Here is a 24,622-nt window from a genome sequence, read left to right on the forward strand (position 1 = left end):
ACCATTTCAAAACCCTATTTAGATCAACTTGAAGTGATAGTGAGTCTTCTTCCGTGTTAATTTCCCTACCGATTTTTGTATCATCTGCAAATTTGCAGATGCTTCTGTTCTAGTGCACTGGTTTTAATCTTGTTTTATTAACATTATCTTGGTGGCGGATGTAGATGCAGAATGCTCACCAATGAGTCCCATTCCTCAACAGCTTTTCTAATCATTGTAGTCGCGGTGGAATGTGCATCTAATGCAGCTGCTGTCGTTGGATTAATGTTGAGTTTGATGCGCAGGGCTTCAGTAGCTTCACATTCCAGTAAGTAGTGCAATAGTGGCACCTCTGCTTCAGTTTCACAGATGTGACACTAACTATTGGGTTCATTACCTCCCAGCAGCACTTGTAACCAAGTCTGAGTGTGTATGGCTACTGCAATGTCTCTGGATATCTTTTTGCCAGGCTTGAAAGAGGAGTAACCAGTGGCTTGTTCGTACCATATCGCAGTGGATCTTCCTTCCGCTACTTTGGCTCTGTGGCGACTTTTGATGGTTTAAAATATTTTCTTCTTGATTTGCTCCTTTATCTGTGAGAAACTTGGAGGTATTTGAACCTGTACAACAGGTATAGCAGTGGCAGTTTTTGCTAGTCTGCCTGCCTTTTCATTACCATCTATATGCCAATGTGACTTGGTATCCAATTTAGGGTGATTGACGGCCCTCGATTATGGGCTTCTTTTCCTATATGTTGAATTTCTGTGAGGAGTTGTATATTATCTCTGTGCTGACTGGATAACAATGCCTGGAGCGAAGATTTAGTCTGTTAGTCTGTATGAATGATGACATGTAAATTATTCTCAATTGTATAGTTTATTGCCTCCTTCAGGGCATATAAACAAAGGTGCAAAGACATGCCACTAAATAGCTCCCAGAACTGAAGGACAAGAGCTACGAGGAGAGGTTAGAGGCATTAAATATGCAAAGTAAGTAATTATCAAAAGAAGGCACCAAACCGGGAAGGCTATGTAGCACCATCAAATGCGCAAAATAATCAGAGGGCGCTAAATATCACCAAGGATGCCAATACGAGAACAAAAACGCATAAGGCGAACGATATCAAAAGTATCCGAGTCGCCAAGAATTCTATTGAGGGACAGGTGACCGCGAGGGGCGGTCGGAAAGCAAGACACACGCTCGTCCTGGAAGTCAGGACATTCAAGAAGGACATGCACGACCGTAAGAGGGACAATGCAACTAGGACAATAAGGAGCAGGGCGGCGCTCCAAGTGAGTATGGCCAATACGCAATCTCGCCAGAGCTGTTTCCCACCGCCGGTTACGGTGGAAGGAGGACGGCCACGAGGAAACACAACATTTAAGAGTACGTAGCTTGTTACCAGTAAGAGACAACCAAGAAGCCTGCCAACGGGTAAGGACTGAGGAATGGATAACCGGGTAAAAGTCGGAATACGGAATGCCTTTACGAGAGATGGGACAAAAGCGGACAGCTTCCTTGGCGGCAGCATCCGCACGCTCATTTAAAGACACACCAATGATCTCTTGCAGATGTGCGAGATTTGCTTTAAACCAGCAAATAGTAGTCGACTAGGAAAGAAAACACCCAGACCTTATTTTTTACAAACAATGATGAACTGATTAGGGATATAATGATTACAAATACTTATTACTCGGATAACAACCTACTGGAAGTTCAGACGAGCATGGGCACTTGACTTGTGCAGCCAATCTTCAATCCAAGGAGGAGAATATCAAATTATATTTTACTAACACTGATTAACTAGCTATGAATAAACAAAGATCTTGCAAAAATATGCATGGAAGAAGTACTAGATAATGGAAATCTAAACCAGTACTTCGAGAAAATGGGCACTGCAGCACTATAAATACGTAGAAGGTACAAACTAATTAGAAAAGAGCAAACTGGAACCAGAATAACATTCCCTCAATAGGAAACTTGAAAAGGTTTACCAGAACGTAATGCAAATAATGAAGGTGCACATGTTTTCCAATATAATAAAACTACTTTGTCTATTTTCCTATTTCCTTTATTTAAACAACCTAAGGTTACATTTTTTTTTTTACACAAGTGATACTAAGTTTTTCAATTGACAAAGAGAAGAGATTACCTTCAATAAACTCACTTAAGCTATCCAGGGAATGAGTACACTTCAATTAGAAATGAACGAGTGATAGATATCTTAATACACAACTGTACAAGTTGGCATAGTAGTCCATAAACAATTAAAACAAATTATATAATGCTTTAAACAGAGCTACATATAACAGATTTGAAGAAAGCTAATTATGTCAATTAACCTTTTCAGTCTTAATATACAGTACAGTTGTTAAATATAGACAAAATATATAACTGAAAAAAAAATCCACTACAGTAGATAAATATGGACAAAAGAAAAAGTATTTGAAACAGTACAGCATAAAATGAAGGTTACAAGATCTTTCACAAAGCAATACCACCCCTGTATCCCCCCCCCCATCCATAGCTTTATATTATTAAGGTAAGAGCTTGTTCCCTGAAATGCCAACACCACATTCCAGTCACAAAAAATACAGTTACAGTAAACTTACTAATGCAGAATCACCCAATTATATGATAAAAATATTGATATTTGTGTCTTGCCATATGAAGCCTCATGTGAAGATTATGATGCAGGGGTAACGAGTTACAATATTATTCCTGCATACTATCAAACATTAACATAAGGCTAATTGCACATTCTGTACATAGTGTGTATGTGTTAGCAAGCATGCATGTGTGCTTGTGTTAGAACGAACGAACGAACGTACGTACACGCGTGCGTGTGTGTGTGTGTGTGTGTGTGTGTGTGTGTGTGTGTGTGTGTGTGTGTGTGTGTGTGTGTGTGTGTGTGTGTGTGTGTGTGTGTGTGTGTGTGTGTGTGTGCGCGCGCGTGTGTGTGTGTGTGCGCGTGTGTGTGCGCGCGCGCGCATATACATTGTGTGTTACGCAGGTTACTACTTCTGGTAAGGTTGCTCAAGTTGCAATTTACGACAAATATAAGAACCCCCCAAAACTTAAAAACACTTCTTATGTCTTTCACAATATTTTTTCATAGTTCATATTACACACACACATTATATATATATATATATATATATATATATATATATATATATATATATATATATATATATATATATATATATATATATATATATATATATATATATATATATATATATATATATTAATTACTTTCATTTCTGAATTTATGGAGTCAGTTTTGTACTAAAACCCAAAAGTCTAACTGGTTTGACACTGAACATGTTGCCTTCCACCAGGATGATCATCATCATCCTCATCATAAATAGAGTTATGTCGACGATTACGCTGTGACCGATCCATCTCAATTAGCTGACATTCTTCACTGTCGTCTGGTATCATAACCTCTGGCCTATAAAGATTAAAAAAGAAAAGAAAATAATTATCACAATAAGCCAGGTCAGTTCTTACTATTATTATTTGACATCCAATACCTTCCTCCCTTGGTAAAGAGTGATCAAATCCTGTTAGACATTAAATATGCTTTAAGATATCATCTAGAAGAAAATGGGGACATTGAAACAGATGATAAACTCGATTTAAGGAGAGGTCACTATGGGGAACTTAAATTTTTTTTTTTAATGTGTAATTGCACAGACTTGTTGCTAGGCAGGAAAGTAAATGAAATGAATGCCAAATTTTGCAAAATATACGATAAAGGCACACAGACATTCATACCAAAACAGAGATGCAGGGCCAGAAAACAGGATTTGGTTCAACAGAAATTGCAAGAGGGACAGAGACCAAAAGACACAAAAATGGAATCAGTATAGGAAAAGGCCAAACCCGCAACATACGTGATTATCTTGAGATGATTTCGGGGCTTTAGTGTCCCCGCGGACCGGTCCTCGACCAGGCCTCCACCCCCAGGAAGCAGCCCGTGACAGCTGACTAACACCCAGGTACCTATTTTACTGCTAGGTAACAGGGGCATAGGGTGAAAGAAACTCTGCCCATAGTTTCTCGCCGGTGCCCGGGATCGAACCTGGGACCACAGGATCACAAGTCCAGTGTGCTGTCCACTCGGCTCCCATGGATGTGATACAAAGATGCGAAAAACAACTATACGGCAGTAAGAAATATTGAAAAAGGGATAGCGGATAAATGTAAAACAGAACCGGGCCTATTCTACAAATTCATAAACAACAAATTGCAGGTAAAGGATAATATCCAGAGGTTGAAAATGAGAAACAGATTCACAGAAAATTAAAAAGAAATGCGTGAAACATTAAACAAAAAGTTCCAAAATGTGTTTGTACAAAATGAAATCTTCAGAGAACCAGACACAATAACAATTCCAGAGAACAACAGAGTGTATAGCGGTGCCTTGAGATGGAGTGGAAAATATGCTAAAAAGAGCTCAGTAAGAACAAAGCAGTTGGTCCAGATGGAGTTTCACCATGGGTTCTGAGAGAATGTGCATCTGAGCTCAGCATTCCAATTCACCTGATCTTCCAGGCATCCCTGTGTACAAGAGTCATAGCACAAGTGTAGAAACAGGCTAACATAGTTCCAATCTACAAAAGTGGCAGCAGGGAAGACCCCCCTCAATTATAGACCTGCATCATTGACAAGTGTAATAGTGAAAGTATTGGGAAAAACTAATAAAAACTAAACAGGTAGAACACCTCGAGAGAAATGATATAATTATCAGACAGTATGGTTTTTGATCTGGAAGATCCTGTGTATTGAATTTACTCAGTTTTTATGATCGAGCCACAGAGATTTTACAGGAAAGAGATGGTTGGGTTGACTGCATCTATCTGGACCTAAAAACGGCTTTGGACAGTTCCACATAAGAGGTTGTTCTGGAAACTAGAAAATATTGAAGAGGTGACAGGTAAGCTAACATGGATGAAAATTTTTCCAACTGATAGAAAAATGAGGGCAGTAATCAGAGGCAAAGTATCGGACTGGAGAAATGTCACAAGTGGAGTACCACAGGGTTCAGTTCTGTCACCAGTGATGTTTATTGTCTACATAAATGATCTACCAGTTGGTATACAGAATTATATGAACATGTTTGCTGATGATGCTAAGATAATAGGAAGGATAAGAAACTTAGATGATTGTCATGCCCTTCAAGAAGACCTGGACAAAATAAGTATATGAAGCACCACTTGGCAAATGGAATTTAATGTTAATAAATGCCTTGTTATGGAATGTGGAATAGGAGAACATAGACCCCACACAACCTATAAATTATGTGAGAAATCTTTAAAGAATTCTGATAGAGAGATCTAGGGGGTGGTTCTAGATTGAAAACTATCACCTGAGGACCACAAAGAACGTTGCGCGAGCGGCCTATGCTACCCTAACTAACTTCAGAATAGCTTTTAAATACATGGATGGCGATATACTAAAGAAATTGTTCACGACCTTTGTTAGGCCAAAGCTAGAATATGCAGCAGTTGTGTGGTGCCCATATCTTAAGAAGCACATGAACAAACTGGAAAAGGTGCAAAGACATGCTACTAAGTGGCTCCCAGAAATGAAGGGCAAGAGCTACGAGGAGAGGTTAGAGTCATTAAATATGCCAAAATTAGAAGACAGAAGAAAAAGAGGTGATATGATCACTACGTACAAAATAGTAAGGGAAGATTTCCCGAGACCTGGAACTTCAAGAACAAGGTCAAAGATTTAAGCTAGCTAAACACATGCCAAAAAAATATAAGAAAATTCACTTTCGCAAACAGTGGTAGACGGTTGGAACAAGTTAGGTGAGAAGGTGGAGGAGGCCAAGACCGTCAGTAGTTTCAAAGCATTATATAACAAATAAGCAAAATCAAATCAAAATAAGCACCTTTAGAATGCGCACAATTTGATACCAAAATGAAAGATGTAACAAGAATTTATGGCAGAACACTGGAAAGATATAAATAATTTTGTGATGATGAGCTTCCAGAATTAAAATATTTGTTAAAATTCCAGTTACTGCTCTATTATTATGGGACTAGTTTTAAAATACGCGCCTTTTTATTGCGAACAATTTGATACCAAAATGAAAGACGTAACATGAAAATTGATTTTATCAAACTGAACGAGTATCTACATTAGGTTGCAGTGTACAAATTGGTGCTCGTTAACGGGTAACTTGGCCAACTTTAGGCTTTGCTGTGGGGCAGTCACGCCGGGCTTTTAAACCTTGTATGCATATACCCCTGTAGGGAATTCTATTGCGAACACACACATACCAAAACGAACGACGTAGCACGAGAAATAAAGTGAGAAAACTGAAACGAGTATACACATTTTACTGATTTTGCACGCTCATTTGTAACTTTGCCGACTTTAAGCTTTGCTGTGGGGAGTCACGGCGGGCTTTTGGACCTTATATGCACATACCCCCGTAGGAATTCTATTGTGAACACAATGATACCAAAACGAACGACGTAGCACGAGAATTAAGGCGAGAAAGCTGAAACAAGTATACGCGTTTCGGTACTGCCGTCATGCTCGCCCGCACCGAATGGCACACGACGTCATTTCTGCAGCGCGCCCACACGGATTGCGAGTGTGTTAAGGTCGGCAATTTTCTTATCAAGGACCTCATCAATAGCTTTCAACCCCAGGGGGTTCTCCTAGGAGTGTGCTGTCTTCAGGTTTAGTTATATGGATATTTGGCAGAACGCACACTATTCTCTCTATGATGCCCTGGTTGGAACATATTTCACACGTAGAAGAATTCAGAGTTAGGCCTATAATTGCCCCTTGCTCCTGGATTTATCTGATGTCCTCCAGGAGGGAGTCTTGGTAACCTGCTAGGGTACCATCATCCAAGAACCAGATGTTAAGCTCGCTGGACAGGACTTCTGTGACTTGTTTGATGATTAAGCAGAAAAGGAGAGGAGCAAGCTTTGGAATCAAGTTCCAATCAAAAAATGTTCCAACTATATTAGTCCATACATATTTAAGTTAAAATAGTATAAAAAAAAAACTTTCATCCAAATTTAATGTGAAACATTGTGAAGACAGGATATGAAAGGCTGCAACTAAACCAAGTAAGTAGAATCAAGTCCTAAATAAAAACTTCTTACCTTGCAGGTAGAATCTTTTCAAGCCTAGAAATACGATCAAGTGGGATGTGTGTGGGGAAGTCCACCAAAAACTGCAAGAGCAATCTTCCCTTCTCGAAGGGATTCTTGTACTGTGGCATACCTTCACCTAATACTGCTTTTATTTCTCCATTCTTCACTACCTCACCTGTTGAAAAAAAATGAAAAGTACATTAATGTAAGGCTATATTTTTACAAGGATAACAGAACAACTTGTCCTGTATATTAGGAAAGTAACAATATTGGATATTTAAATATAGACCATTTAAACTTAAGCATAAAATACCTAATGCAGCCTCTTGGCACATGCCAGGCAGCTCTTTTTGTATCCAAAATACAAAATCCACTTAAATTTATACTTTAAATCTCTCTCTCTCCACTAATAAAATTATCCATTTGTATAAATCAATAATGTTTTTCCTTTTTCTACACCTCTAGAGAATGCAAATTTAAGTTTTTTCTGTAGGGGTTGAATGGTGAACCTTTGTAGCCAAGATAGAGCCACACACACATAATGAAGATCATCACCCCACACTGAACATCCTGGAAATCAGCAAAGCAAAACAGACAACTGTAAGGTTCACAGTAAAGAAATGAAGCAGTAAACAACTCTTCAACCCACACAGTAGTTAGATCAACATTCTTCAGCCCATCATTTTATGTCCCAACAGTTTGAACACCAGCCTTCAGATTCAGACTACTTCTAGACGAAGTATTGGCCATCTTTGAGATGCCCTGTGTTGGAAAAGAGGGGGGGGGGGAAGAATTTGCTTGTGTTTGCTTCACATGCACGTGTTTACAAGCCTCACTTGTGTGAACTTTTGTAACCATTACTTCGAGCTGCATGTGGGGTGCCCTTCTCTGTGCCTTTATAATTTTTGTTTGAAGTGTGTGCCACCCCCACTGTGCTGGCTGCTCCTTGAATGGGACCATAATTCTCCTTGTGTGAATGAAGAATTTGTTTTATATAAGAGCCACCACTCCTGATTTCTAAGGTTGAGTGACACTTCGTGCAATCCCAGAACATTAAATAATAATAATTATTATTATTATTATTATTATTAGTATTAATTATTATAAAATACATTAAGATTACTGTACACTTTCACATACAATGCACCCCCGAATCAGCAAAACTCGGTTCGGCAAATCTCCAGCTAGGATGCCAACTTTTCATATCGGATTTATTTGCCGGAAAGCACTAGTGTCTTAAAAAGTATCATTGGTATGGTATCCCTCGTTTAGAAGGTCCACGTTACCCAACCTGTGTGTGGCATCCCTTGTTTGGAAGGTCCTTGTTATCCAGCCTGTGTGTGGCATCCCTTGTTTGGAAGGTCCTTGCTACCCAACCTGTCATTTTTCTTGCAGTCGTGACAACTACTTTATAGTGTTCTGTAAAGGTAAGGTCTTCTGACATGATTACTCCAAGATCCTTTACATTACTTTTTCATTCTACAGTGTGATTTGATTTCGCTTTATATGTGGTTTCCGTTTTTAAATTTTCATGATTTTCCATGGCGCAGGAGCTGGAACTTATTATTACTAATCATATCTGTGGTCCATTGAAAGACCCGGTTTACATCTAATTGGAGGTCTGCCGTGTCCTCTGTGTTGTCTATTCGCATGAAAATACTAGTGTCATTTGCAAATGATGATAGTGCTGTAGTTTGTATCTTTGTCTATGTCTGATGTTAGGATGAGAATAAGTACCGGAACAAGTACGGTACCTTGGGGGACTGAGCTTTTCACAGTAATGATCCGGATTTTACTGTGTTGACTATTACACTCTGCATTCTGTTTGTTACGAAGTTGAAGATCCATCTCAGTACTTTGCCAGTACAATGTAATCTAGATTCGACGTACCTCGATCCGGTGAATCTCCAGCTAGGTCGCACACTTTTCAGGCCAGATTTACTCACCCGGTTCGGTGTACTCTGGTTCGCCAAAGTGGGGGATGTGTGGATTTGCTTACGATGTTGGGACAGTTCACAGAATGATGGAAAACTTTTCTATTCTATCATAGGTTACAACTAATAATTCCTTCATATGACAAGTTGGATCACAAAAGTAGATCACACAAGTGAATCATATGAACCAAACACCAGCCAGAATGGCCCAAACAAATGTGTTTCCATGATTTTCGTTCACCGATTTGTGGCACATGTATCTTTGTAGCTTAATTTAAAGACTGAAGCATGAATAACTAGCTAATATGTTGAAATCCTCTTATATACATTTTTTTATAGATAAAACAAGATGAGTGAGGATGAACAGATAGGGAATACTGTACTGTAAACCTCACTAATTTGTGTCATCATAGTTCAGTGACCCATGACTTTGAAAGTTTCAGATTAATAAATCATTTCTAAAACCGGTGTTTTAACACTTTTGGATCCTTCCAACACCGCTGGCATCTACAATTTTTCTCTCGAGTCAGAGTAGGTGACGCGAGCAGCATCCACATTTTTATTTATTTTTTTAATTTAAATTTTATCCAATCAATCTGGGAGTGGTTTTAAAACGAGCGCTTTTAGAGTGCGCACAATTTGATACCAAAATGAAAGATGTAACATGAAAATTTATGACAGAACACTGGAAAGATTATAAAAACTTTTCTGGTCCAAATTTTTAAAATATTTGTTAAAATTCTGTACTGTACTATATAGAAACAATTTTGTCAAGAAATTTATGTTGGCTCCTTTAAAAAAAATACACTTATAATCAAGTTATATTTTTTCACCCTTTCATTACCTTACATAACCTATAAATGAATCCAGGTAGACTGACCTGGTCAATTTGATTTTTTTTCTAAGTTAAATATTTAAATATATGCATCACTAAAAAACAAACTCCCCAAGATAGGAAACATGCACCTTGGCTCACTTTTGACTGAAATACAACATCTAACCCAAATATAACTCCAACTTACCAGGAATAGTGCTTATTACGATAGTTCTATCATCTAACGTTTTTATTGGTTTCTGGAAGCCACACAAAGCTTCCACTAAGGATATGTGCATCTGCATGGTCAGGTCGTTGTTTACCCGTCTGCAGGGAAGAAACAAACTTACTTTAGAAATTCTACGTGGCAAGTAACATCAAAGTTTTACCAGGAACAGAATTCAATAGCTATAATGTTATATGTAACAATGGTAATTCTAACACTAACAAACATAAAATACAAGTTACTACAACTGCATAATCATTGCTTAGAACAAGCAGTAAACCTCACTCGGAATTATATCGGAAAAACGGAATTAAATGCAAAATACCCAATTAATTTGCTACAAATTTAATAATCCACTGCCCTAATTACTATATTTAATAGACAAAGAGGGATTACTAGAAACATTACTTGCCTAAAAACTGCATGTTCTTTCTCATCCAACACAATGATTATGTCACCAGGTTCCAATCCTGGCTCCTGGTCTCCTTCTCCAGAGAACACCACCTTCTGACCATCTTCCATACCCTTGTCAACATGTACCTCAAGAATTTTCCTGTCTTTAACAACCTGAAATATAAAGTCAGAAAAAGCTGCTTAGCTAAAATCATTTTATATAAATCCATAAGTACTTATACAGTATCCGTGAGCAGAGCTCACAGATATACCTTTCAGTTTAACATTGAATTTGTCACCTGTCAACTTGGACACCCACACATCGGAAATCTCACCTTTTTGCCTTCACAGTTTTTACATCTGTCTCTGGGATTAATACGTTCTCCTTGACCTCTGCACTCGCCACACATGCTCTGAACTTGGGACACCATACCCGGTCCAAGTTGCTGGATTCGCACCTAAGAATTAATAAAATTATTAAGTATGTAAATAACCAATCACATTACTTCAATTTGACATTTGTATGAACTAAAATAATCTGATTAGCAGCAAAATTTCCATCCATTTTCAGCTAATTCTATCAAACAAAATTTTATCCCATTACCAGAAAATGATACAATTACTCAGAATGGGGATTTCCAATTTGAACTAATTATAAACTCAAAAAACTATTTTTAAACAAATAATACAGTATTAGTCACTTTGGAAAATGAAATAGATTTTCATCAATTTGATATGCTAAATTTGGTTTGGTAAATCCTTAAAAAAATTTGTTTAATGTAAACATTATGCATTGGTGTGTGTCTCTCTACCATTCAATGCAAAAAATATTAAATCTTGCAAAACTCAATATTAACAATACCTGTTATATGAAATATGGCCCTGTTAAATGAAATATGGATATACTATATCCACATCCAATAGACATGATTCTCCTGTTTTGTAAATATGTTCCAGTACAACCACATGGATGCACATTCCTCATCACTATGCTATTCATTTAGGATAAAGACATACCTATTCCTTAGAATGCAGTTATACTAATTTGCCGATTCATGGGTAATGCAGTTATCGTCATATGACGATTTAAATTATTGTCAGGGGTTTTACATGCATGAAGCGAATATGGATATAATAGCTCTATGTGGATGTAATGGAGTTTATCCTGACCCACGAAAAAATCCTGGTACTATTTCATGGTTATGTGTACAAGGCGAATGTGGTTATCGTGAATATTACTAGGGGAATGCCACCATCGCCACATGACAATTTAATCAAATTACAGTCTAGATTTCACATGTATGATGCATATATGGATATAATAGCTCTCTGCGAATGTAATGAAGTCTACCTTGACCATGAAAGAAATGCTGCTACCATTTCATGATTACATGTAGGAGGAGGAGCCTGTCATCACGTGTGTCAAATTGGTAGTTTACGCCTTTCTTTCAATCTACACGTCCATATGGTGTCAATTAGGCCATGTGTCATCACCAAGAGCCCAACACCATTGAATATTATAGCTTTTCACTACTCCCTATGGTTGTAATGGAGTATACCAGGTAAACTAATCAACTGAAACACATTATTGAATTATTATTTTTAACTCGAGATAAATAACTTAGAAAATGCAAAATGTTTTAAACATTTCATGCATTTCTGAGCAAGGCCTGCAAGGTTTACAGTCAGTAATGTGCAGAGGATAACAAACTGCCAAAGGGTTAAAAAGCTATTAATGTGACCATACAGCAATTCCAACATTAACTCAACATTATCAAAATTAAAGGAAATTAAATCACATGATGCAATGCAAACTACCTTTTTGGAGGGAGAATGACTTGGTTATCTAGGCAAATAATGTATACGAGAGTAGCGAAGCCAAACAAACCATACCTGCATGCCTGTCCCTCTACAACTGGGACACTTCTCTGGGGGCTTCTTGCCTCCCTGACCGTCACATTTGTTGCAGATTACATGTTTCTGGAGAGCCAGCTTTCTAACAGCACCATTATACAGCTCCTCCAAGGTCACATTCATTTGATGGACTACATCCTTCACCCTGGGTAACAGAAAACGAGTTTTATAATACAATCAAAACTTGTCCAACATATATATATATATATATGTCGTACCTAGTAGCCAGAATGCACTTCTCAGCCTACTATGCAAGGCCCAATTTGCCTAATAAGCCAAGTTTTCCTGAATTAATATATTTTCTCTAATTTTTTTCTTATGAAATGATAAAGCTACCCATTTCATTATGTTTGAGGTCAATTTTTTTTATTGGAGTTAAAATTAACTTAGAACCTAAAATGACCGAACCTAACCAACCCTACCTAACCTAACCTATCTTTATAGGTTAGGTTGCCGAAAAAACATTAATTCATGAAAACTTGGCTTATTAGGCAAATTGGGCCTTGCATAGTAGGCTGAGAAGTGCATTCTGGCTACTAGGTACGACATATATATTTATATTTATATATATATATATATATATATATATATATATATATATATATATATATATATATATATATATATATATATATATATATATATATATATATATATATATACAAGATATCAAAACATTAATGAAGGTATTCATGGTTCCTATGTTGGGCATTTCTATAAACCCATAGTTCAAAATGTAAATGTTTCCTGCATAATTTGATTTCAAAATATGAATAAAAAAGGATAGGGAATGAGTGGGCAAAATATATAGGTGGTAGGGGCAGGTAGGTACATGGAGGTTTTTTGGGTGTGGATGATGTACTATATACATGGGTGATGAGGTGGTTAGAGTCGAATGCATGTTGGATGTGCTTTCTTGTCTATAAATAAAATCTGCTGGTAGGAAAGATTACAGGACATCTTCAGGCCTGCCTCTTCACTTTTATGCACCTGCTTCAACCCATACTCAATTGCATACATACCTGTTATATATATCTAGTCTAACTTAGGTACATAGCACCATGCTGCTACCCTAATCCAATTGAGTAGTGCAGAGTAGAGGCAAAAAGCTATATATATTCATCCAATATTGGCATCTTGCTGGATGGATTGCCATGCAACCCTACACTAACAAACTTGTAGATGATGAGGGTATCTTCTAGTGTACACTAGAAATTTTGGATTAGTAAGCTAAGTCTACACCTTCCTTCAGGTTTTGCCATGTGCTCGCTACTTCTATACTCAAGTAGTATACTCAAGTACTCAAAAACATTTCCCTCAGTACAATCTGCCTTTGCCTACTTTATCGGTAAATTATATTGACACTATGAATCATCATGTCTGGTGTTTGTAGGTTCAGTTCCGAGCCTGTTCACATATCTTTGTGAAACCTATGTCAACTGCATTGCACTTGTTTGCAACCCACACTGTATATTTCATTCACCACACTGTACTTATTTTCACTTAGTATTAAACCGTAGTCATATATATTGACCACGACCTAACCTAACCACCTTAGTTTTTGAAGATAAGAATTTTATTGCTTCTTAATTACAATTAGTACTTAACCTATAGCTATACTGATATTAGTTTTATAAAAAAATAAAACAAAACTAAAATACTCCAGTAAATCAATAAATTATAAAGTAACTCTGATTATTTTCAAATTTTGTATAAGATCTCTATTATTTAATAAAACTGAAAAAGAAATTCCTATTATTTAAAAACTTGTGTATAGCACTTCATCCTAAAATTCTGAGTGTCGTAATAGAAAACGAGGAGAATAAATGGGGAGGTAAATGTAACAGCCCCATAAGTGCAATTATGTACTATGTATGACAGTTAGGAAATGTACTTATTACACTTAGTATTAAACCGTACTGTCAATTCGGAGGATGGGTTGAGAAAACCACGACCACAGACGACCTTGGGACAAGCATGTACATAGCATTTATTGCTTCTTAATTACAATTAGTACCTAACCTATAGCTATTTTGGTATTACAATTTTATAAAACTAATAAAACAAAACTAAAATCTTTCAATTATAAACTCAGGATATTTTCAAATTTGTATAAAATCTATATTGTTAAATAAAACTGAAAAATAAATTCTTTATATTTAAAACTTGTGTATATAGAATTGAACACAAACTTCAACCTAAAATTTTTGAGTATCAACACAAAATTAGGAAATATATGGGGAGGTATATGTAAGGGCACAATTAAGTTTATTTATGTACTATGCAGACAGTCAGAAATATACTTATTACATTTAGTATTAAAAAGAACTGTCTATTCGGAGGAAGGGTTGCACAAGGGTTAAGTAAAAGTTATCCTGAAAGGCTATTGCATATATTTACTTGTACCAAACAATTGGCCAACTGTTGATGTCAATACCCTAGTAAACTACATTAAAAAAATACAAGTAAAACAACAAATATATAAAGCAGTAGAATATTTACTTCTTTTCACGGCCTCGTCTCATGCCGCCTCCGAAGAACATGTCGAAAATGTCCATTGGTGAAGTGAAGGACCCACCTCCAGAGCCCCCTTCCTTAAGTGCCTGCTCACCTCCCTGGTCATAAATTTTTCTCTTCTCCTCATTGCTCAACACTTCGTATGCTTGAGAGATGAGCTTAAACTATTTGGGGGAAAAAAATTAAATCAATATACAAGACAATTTCATAGTGCTATAAACTACATTTCCTACTTTCATAGGATGAGGAGGGAAGCATGAGAAAATAATTAAGTGAAGAAACCAGTAAAGAAAAAATGCATCAAAATGTTCATAACGTATTTTCCAAGGTGAGAATGAGTAAATAACACACATCATAGGGTGTGAGAGAGTGTGACACATGGTAGCAACACTGCACATCCATACAGCCTCCTCCAGGCCTGTCCCAAGTTGGTAAACACCCACGGTCAACCCCCAACGGTCAACACCCCACCTTGTAAGCCCCACCACCATTGAACATAAGTGTTCAACAAAAATGTCTTTGATAAAAACGTGCATAGAATGCAACATGAAGGTAGATTACCAACAGAGCTTTCAATGCCAACTCTGTGCATAAAACCTGTGCATAGAATGCAACATGAAGGTAGATTACCAACAGAGCTTTCAATGCCAACTCTGTTCAGCAGCCACACACAAAAAATGTGCCAACATGACTAATAATCCAAGGAGAAATGGTCTCAGTGAGCACTCTGTGTACTGGCTCTGCAAAAAGGATGATGTAACTTTTTTGAAGATGATCGAAATCCTGGATAAAACTCCTGCTGAAAACATAGAATCACTAATAAATGCCTGCATAGCAATTTCTAATGTCTTCAAACAAACTGTACATGACACCAAGGTACAACCAGACGCGGTGCAGAGCGCGGAGTTGGGGACGCCACAGCAGAGTGGGGTGTCGCGGGCACCGGAGCAGAGCGCGGTGTCGATGGCACCAGAGCAGAGCACAGTGTCGGGGGCGCCGCAGCAGAGTGCGGTCCCTGGCAAAGGGGGAAAAAAAAAAAAAGGGGGGGGGGGGACCCAAAATCTGTTGGTATTACAAATGTAAGTACCTGTAAGCATGGGATATCGGGAAGAACAAATGGAACATGTAAGTACGATCACCCTAGAAAGTGCAGAAACCTCCTCAGTACAGGTAAATGTACCAAAAGCTGCAAATTATTTCACCCAGAAGTTTGCAGGAACTCTTTAGACAGGAAAGTGCTTCAATGCTGAATGTCCAGCTTTTCATAGAGGTACCAGGCAAATAAAACCGAGAGACCGCCACTATGAAAAAAGCCACAACTCCATCAACTGGGATGATTTTTTAGCAAGAGAGAAAAAGGAGAATGGCTAAAAATGACCAGACTCTACCATCATCTAGATCAAATGCTAGAGGACGCAAACACAGTGGCCTCCCTACCAGAGCCAAAGATATTAACACCAAGGAAAGCATCCAGCACTTCCACTAACACTATAACATCATTTATATTTGCCAACATCCATGGTATAAAAACACACAAATCCAACAAAGTTTATTTTATAGATGGTCTCCTATATGAGGCAAATGCAGTGTTTGCAGCCCTAACGGAAATTCACACACAGGACTACCATGGTGAAATATGGATCTCAGAGTACAATTTTTTTCAGATGTGATAGGAAACACCGGATAAAAGGGTGGGGGGAGGGGGGGGGAGGGTGTCAGCCTGTAAATCAGACACACACATCTATACTGAGCTGCTAAACACCTCAAATGATATGGTGGAAATGCTGATAATCAAAATAGAGATCCTAAATGTAGCTATTGTCCTTGTATATAAGTCACCGGAGGCAAACCCTCAGCAGTTTAAAGACCAACTAATGAAAATAGAACACTGCTTGGAAAACCTCACAAATCCAGCTCCGATCATCATCCTGCTTGAGGACTTCAACCTACGGCACCTGAGATGGAAGCACCTGGCTAATACAGTAATATCAAAGAATACCAGGAAGTAGCCTAAATGAACAGGCACGTGCAAATGACCTGCTATGGATGTGCGACAGGTTTGCCTTAAACTAGCAAATAGTAGAACCAACTAGGAAGGAGAACACTCTGGACCTCATTTTCACCAACAATGATGAATTGATCAGGAACAATGATTACAAATACCTGTTACTCAGATCACAACTTAATTGAAGTTCTGACATGCATGGGGAATAGACCTTCAAAACCAGTCCCAATTCCCAGTGGAGGAGATTTCAGCAAATTCAACTTCAATAATACACAGATAAACTGGGAGCAAATAAACCAGGACTTCACAGAAATAAACTGGGAAGAACTGCTAGAAAATACAAACCTGAACCAGTGCCTGGAAAAAATAAGCTCAGAAGCACTAGAAATATGTTCAAACTGCATACACCTAAGAAAAAAAGAGGAAGAGATACAGATTGGAATGGGAACGTCGTTCCCTCTATAGGCGAAGAAAACGAATCGCGGATGCTATGGGCAATGATATAAAACTAATAAATGATATAAAATGCTGTGGGCAATGATATAAAACTAACAAAACCACAAAAACTTGCAAATGTTTAAACGTTTGCTTACCTTCTCACCCTCATTTGGGTTTTTATCAGGATGGTACTTCAGAGCGAGCTTTCGGTATGCTTTTTTCAGTTCATCTGCAGTAGCTGTGGGTTTAACCCCAAGCACATCATAATATCCTGTTTCCTTAACCATCCTGTAGTCTAGAAAGGAAGAGTTTTAACATTTAATAGGATTCTTATTAGTTTCCAAGAAGAATTGAAATGAGAGCATGCATTTACATTGTAACTTATGTCTTGGAAAATTCAAATTTCAATCATCGGCAACTGTGATTTACCACTCGCCTTTATACTGTATTTACAGAAAAGCAGTTTTTGTTATATGGAGTGTCATATGCCCCCTCCCTCACTCCTCCAGTGCTATAGTGTTATTAGTAAAGTTTAATTACGTAGGTGTAGTTACAGGATGCGAGCTATGCTCATGGTGTCCCATCCTCCCAGTACTGTCATGATGCTTTGAAACCACTGACGGTTTTGGCATATACCATCTTCTCACATCTCGCATACTATCGCTCTCTTTGGACATGGCTCGCGTCCAATTTTTTCTCTCTCGAGTCCTAGCTTACGACACGACTCGCATCCACACAAAAATTTGTATAAAATTAATTTTTTATCCAATCGACTTTGGGATAGTTTCAAAATGAGCGCCATAAAATTCCCGTTCTCCTTTAAAGCCTATCGGCCTCATGGGCTGTCGGCACACGGTGTCGACCTCGTGTGTTGTTGACATCCCTCGTGACCTGACTGCTCTCGCCTCGCGTCCACAACGCGTGCAGTTTTGTGCATTTATACCTCTTCTCGTGTGTTCTCCAACCTCTCTATACATTCCACGATGGATCCTGGTCAAGGGCCAAGTAGTTCTATGCCAATAAAAGCGAAGGATTCATACAAAAAGGACAAGATAAGTATGTTGTATAAAAAGTACAATCAAGTGAAGCTTACACCCTCAAAGATACCTGGGTTATGTGATGAGTTATCCGATATTGCGTCTGATGTTGAAGGTGAAGAAGAAGAGAGTGACTCCAATAGTGATAACTTAGATTCTGAAACAGGTAATTACGATGTTTCTACGAGTGAGGAAAGTGACGACAGTGAGGATAGTGAACCAATTGCCCCGCCACCTCGTACCCAAAATTGTACAGGTCCTGAACACACCACACAGCCAGATCCGGCTAGTGCCTGGTCCACCGACAACAATCCACCAATTGTCGATGATTTCACTGCAACACCAGGCCTAACCATTCCGCCACCCATCACTGCATTGCAATTTATTCAACTATTTCTGACTAACGCTCATTGAATATTTTACCTATGAAACTAACCTGTATGCCACACAAATAATGCAGCATGCTACCGAGAGCGTAAGGAGGATGTGGGTGCCAGTCACTGTCAAGGAAATGGCCAGATATATAGGTCTGTGCATGTTGATGGGGGTTTCCAGGCTACCAACCATGAGAATGTACTGGCAGACAAGCAGGCTTTGGCACGCCCGTTTCTTCAATACTTTCATGTCGTCGAAACAGTTTCAGCATATTACAAAGTTTTTTCACTCGTATAATAACAATTCCATGCCCATAAACAGTAAAGACAGGTTGTTAAAAATTCAAGCATTGATGGAATATCTGAAAACGAAATTTGCTACAATCTACGTTCCACAGAAACAATCGAGTCTGGATGAAAGCACGAGGGCATGGCGTAGACGGTTATACCTGGTTGATGGGGTTCTGGGAGTTCTACTTCCCAAGCCCGGCCAGAGGCTAAGCTTAAAGTGAGTTTGATCCACTAGGCTGTTGCTTGAAGCAGCCCACAAACCCACCACAGCCCGGTTGGTCCGGCACTCCTTGGAGGAAACAATCTAGTTTCCTCTGAAGATGTCCACGGTTGTTCCGGCAATATTCCTTATGCTCGCTGGGAAGGTGTTGAACAACCGTGGACCTCTGATGTTTATACAGTGTTCTCTGATTGTGCCTATGGCACCCCTGCTCTTCAATGGTTCTATTCTGCATTTTCTTCCATATCGTTCACTCCAGTACGTTGTTATTTTACTGTGTAGATTTGGTACTTGGCCCTCCTGCCAGTATCTTCCACGTGTATATCATTTGATCTCTCTCTCTCTCTCTCCTTTCTAGTGAGTAAATTTGGAGGGCTTTGAGACGATCCCAATAATTTAGGTGTTCTATCGTGTCTATGTTCTCTGTATTCCCTCTTCTTCAACAACCTCTCCTGCTCTGAAGGGGGAAGTGAGTACTGAGCAATACAAGGACAATTGAAGAGTACAACCATTGTGATGGTGTCCCTGGATTTGAAAGTTCTCGTAATCCATCCGATCATTTTTCTGAATGACGCAATATTTGCTTGGTTATGCTCCCTAAATGTTAGGTCATCAGACATCATTATTCCCAAATCCTTTACATGCTTGTTTCCTACTATGGGCACATTTGATTGTTTTTTGTACCCTGTACAGTATTATGTTTAACTCTTTAACTGCGCAACGCACCTGCACTTAGTACTGATGTGCTCACACCCGGGAATGTTACCCACTATATTTTTTTTAAATGGCATCTGTTTACAGGAATCCTGAGACACAGGACGTAAGGACTGAGTACTCGCAGGAGTTTTAAATCACTCCCTATACCTAAAAATGACACATGGAGCTCTGTGCACCCTCGATCTAGCGCCACAAAGTGCTCTGCGCAGTACAGTGGTTAAAGTGGATGAAAGCATGGTAGCTGCCATTTAATATTGACAAATCCAGGCGTTCTAAGACTAGGCTGCAATCGAGTAACTGCATATAAATACTGAAATTGCCAAATGTAAATGCAAAAAAATATCGGTAATGATTAGGCATTTCAAGCCAAAATATCATTATAGAAATATTTTAAATAGTTAATAGACTGGTTAATTTATACGGGAACTCTATTAATATTTGTGTGTCAGTGTTAAGACACATTTTTATTCTTCAGCTTCATCTTGCCCTCATTGGGCCTCATTTAATATCAAGGCATATAGGGCAGTGTACTTTAGAATGGATAGAAGTTCACACGAGTGTGCAGAGTAGGATGGTCAAATTGATCCCATGAATTAGCTACTACCAATACGGAAAGATTAAGCATACTTTATGCTGTCTAGATAGGCTAAGAACAAGTGAGAAAATTATTGATGTACTTAGATTGATGAGGGAAATATACAGTACCTAGTCTATATTGCTTGCCCAATGTTTAAAAAAATAAAATAAAAAAATAATTTTATCTTTATTTATTTATATATAAGAAGTTACATTGGGGGTTAACAGAGAATATAGAAAATAAGTTGAATTAACATTCTTGTAAAGCCACTAGCACGCATAGCGTTTCGGGCAAGAGAGCAATAATATTGGGTTGGAAATAGGGTTGTTCATTTAGGAACAAATTGCTGGTTAATACGATAGGTATTGGAACTCTAGATGATTCAAGCAGAGGTTAAATACATGTATGTCCAAGTGAGTTTGAATAGGCATAATAATCTTTCTGCAATTTCCTTTGATAGTTTAAAGCTTCCCATGTCCCTTATCCTTAGTACTGACAGTACTGCACTTGGCTATTGCCAGATTTATATCCCCACAGATGTGTTTGTTGAGAGTTCTTGCAAGTTACCTTCTTGTATTAATGTGAACACAGTTTTAAAGCATCCTCGCACATCTATACCAAGTTAACACATCCACGCTCTACACTACTACAGTGGCACAATGGATCAAATACTATCAGACAAATGGTCCAGAGTATAAATGTTACCAAAACAAAAAATAAATAAAAAAAAGTGAAAATGGTGATGGGTTAGCCATCACCATTTTCTAGTAAAATATATCTAATATATTATAATGTTATAAAATATATAAAAAATAGTAAAATATATCTAATATAAAAAATATAGTAAACATATCTAGTAAATTCGGGTAAAATATTGAGGTGCGAGAGAAGAGAAGCGGTGTGGTGTGGTGGGGAGGGGAGGGGGGGGGGCTACGTTACAAAGGATCTGGTGCTCCTGGTCACCTACACCCACTTACACACGCTCAAGACACACAATACACACCTCACAACACTAGCAAGAGCCACACGAGGTGCCGGTGGAGGAAGATGGTGAGGTGGTAGACAATGTTTCCTGGAGGCGAGGCATCGACCAGGCCTCACCATGTTCCTCACCTCACCACCGTCCTCCTGCCTCGCCTCTCTTCCTTTACCCTGCCTCCACTACCTTACCTCTTGCTGCCTGGCTCCCTGCTAATGCTTGTGTGCCGGTAGAGTAGAGGTGGGTGAGAGAAAGGACGGTCGGGCGGGCGCGTCAGGGGAAGCTTCCAGACCACACTGGCCACGACGGGTCGACGCGGGCGCCGCCTGCCGGCCCTTCCACACACCCTCCTACACCACCTCAATATTTTACCCGAATTTACCTAAGGCCCACTATCTTTCTAGTGGCCTTTACGAGGATAGGAAGCCGGTGACACATTATACCAAATTCCAAGTGTACATATGCAATACTACCGTCAATACTATAGTTGCAAAATAATTCATATATTAAACGTGTTGCAATTATAGGTTATTTTAATTAAGACCTGTATTTTGTTATCCTAAAATAATAATAATAATATTATTATATTCATGCAAGAGTACATATATATGATACATGACCAGCGGAGAATTCACAGGTAAGAGAAGTACAATAAATAGTCACTATAATACGCAGAGCGTTTCGGTTCCACATATATTTACCTTTTTTTATTCAATTTGATTTTTTATTCAGGTAAAAGTACATGCATTGAAGATGAGTTACAAACATAATGTTGGATTTAATTATAGAGCTAGTACATACAATACCTAAAGCCACTAGTACACATAGCGTTTCAGGCAAGGGCATTCGGGCATTAATAAACACTTTCGCGCAGTGGTGGCGAGTGAGCGCGTCAAAATTTGTTATCACGTTTCCGCATAAGGGACACGGTCACGAGAAAAAATATTTGTATAAATTCCATTTTCTGTCCGATTTTCTTGGGGATACTTTTATAATAGCCCCTGCCAGATGCAACTATTAGTCTCCTTGATATGATTTACTCAGCCCTTGACAAAAATGAGTTTCCGATTGGACTCTTCATTGACCTGAGAAAGGCCTTTGATACTGTTAATCACAATTACCTCTTACGTAAACTCCATCATTATGGAATCCGAGGCCATACACTGGACTATATCCAATCCTATCTTAGTGATAGATACCAATGTGTAGCCATCAATAATATAACCTCTCCCACTCTACCAATAACCGTTGGAGTGCCACAGGGCAGCATTTTGGGACTTCTCTTATTTCTTATTGTTACGAACCCGGATCCGACGTCCGAGCACGGAGCAGTGACGACCGCGCCATCTGTGGGTCAGCTCCCGAAACCCCCGCCAAACGGACGACGACACCTGGTGAGGACGGCGAATACCGGCCACAAGGGCCAGTTTCCAGTCCCGTGCAGCTCACAACACAGCCGCTGCTGACCTCTGGTGAGGTGCTGCTCAGACACCAGCGCCATCTATGGAGTGGATAGGTGGGCGTTTGTATCTGAGCCTGTAAGTGAGGTGTTTTAGTGTCCCTGTTATTGATGACGTGTCTGCTTAGAGTCGACCTGGGACTGCTGTGTTGGAAGTTGAGTCAGTCTACCCAAGGCAGCCGTCTCCATACCTTGTGCTTTGCTGCAGCAGTTGTGAAGTCGTCTCCCCGGAAGAACACTGTGGTGTGTTACCCTGCCAGTGGAGTGGCAGAAGAAGGATTACCCGGGACCGACTGTTGGAGACGATCATCCACTGGGGTACTGAGGACAGGAGAGTGATTTGTGGTGTCACACGAGGCTCCTGTCTAGGGCGTTCCCCTTATATCATTCGTGGAGTGGCCTGACCAGCCTTGCTGATCCGGAACCTGCCAGCAGACCAGCTGGACGTGTGGTTGACGGCCTCCACGGCGGTGCCCCCAGTGGACCTGTGTTTTGGCTGACCTGTGGCCAGGGTAGACTCAACTTCTTAGAGGATTCGTTGTGTGGCCACGAAAGCACCGAGGACTCGGCACCGAGAGAGTTGAACCAGAGTCTTCAGGAGAAGACGATTGTGCGATTCTTCAGTATGAAGACAATTCCCTTGTACAGTGTTAATACCCCTCCCCCTGTGTACTCTTTTATATATTATTTATTGGTGATGGGAATAATTATAATCTTAAGTTCTTAACTTTATTTCCCTTCCCCTTTAAGTTTCTTGCGTCACGGATCACATCCCTTGAAAGCCACTACTGGCTTGGGGTCGGATACAACTTCCTCTAACATCAGAGTAAGAACCCCGTTGCGTCCCGAGAGGGCCGTAACACTTGTATACATCAATGATCTGCCTAATGTGTCTAACATTCTGAAATCTATTTTGTTTGCTGATGATACTACCCTCATCTACTCTAACCCCAACCCACATACACTAAATAATGTTGTTAATAATGAACTAAAAAAAGTCCACTTATGGATGTCAACCAACAAACTAACACTTAACATAGAAAAGACCTACTACATCCTATTTGGAAGCAAATCTACAAATGCAATTCAGCTTCAGATAGACAATGTAACCATTAGCAATAAAAATGATGGAAAGTTTCATGGCCTATTCCTAGACAAGAGACTCAACTTCAGTACCCACATAGAACACATAACTAAGAAAGTCTCTAAAACAGTTGGTATACTCTCCAAAATCAGATATTATGTACCTAACTCTGCTCTCATCTCTCTATATTATGCACTAATCTATCCCTATCTTAATTATGGTATCTGTGCATGGGGTTCAACCAGTGCAAACCACCTCAAGTCCATCACCCAGCAAAAATCTGCCATCAGAATAACAAATTCTGCTTTCAGACAACACTCAGCCCCCTTGTTTAACTCCCTAAACATGCTAAACATAATCTCACTCCACAAATTCTCTTGTGTCACCTACATTTACAAAACCCTGTTTTTAAATGCAAATCCTGCTCTGAAACTCTCCCTGGACAGATGTAATAGGACCCATTATCACCACACCAGAATTATGGAATTACCAGAATCATTATGGAATCAGAGTTCCCTGCTCAGTTCTATG

General features: G+C 39.0%; 1 protein-coding gene across 2 annotated transcripts; it reads right to left on the reverse strand.

The window, feature by feature from the left end:
- Positions 1 to 3,229: 3,229 nt before the first annotated feature.
- Positions 3,230 to 21,879, reverse strand: Droj2 (DnaJ heat shock protein family (Hsp40) member A4-like). 2 transcript variants are annotated; one of them, XM_045751340.2, is made up of 9 exons: positions 21,740 to 21,879; positions 17,509 to 17,648; positions 14,896 to 15,074; positions 12,373 to 12,538; positions 10,815 to 10,937; positions 10,499 to 10,653; positions 10,069 to 10,187; positions 7,122 to 7,287; positions 3,230 to 3,436 (listed from the first exon to the last, which is right to left on the reverse strand). In XM_045751340.2, the coding sequence occupies exons 2-9, from the start codon at positions 17,638 to 17,640 to the stop codon at positions 3,286 to 3,288; spliced, it is 1,191 nt and encodes a 396-aa protein (XP_045607296.1). In that variant the 5' UTR covers positions 17,641 to 17,648; positions 21,740 to 21,879; the 3' UTR covers positions 3,230 to 3,285. The 2 variants fall into 2 exon arrangements, with proteins under 2 accessions (XP_045607296.1, XP_045607297.1); XM_045751341.2 differs by lacking the exon at positions 21,740 to 21,879 and adding an exon at positions 21,573 to 21,711.
- Positions 21,880 to 24,622: the final 2,743 nt, after the last annotated feature.

This window comes from Procambarus clarkii, chromosome 23 (assembly GCF_040958095.1).
Source record: "Procambarus clarkii isolate CNS0578487 chromosome 23, FALCON_Pclarkii_2.0, whole genome shotgun sequence".
Lineage (NCBI taxonomy): Eukaryota > Metazoa > Arthropoda > Malacostraca > Decapoda > Cambaridae > Procambarus > Procambarus clarkii.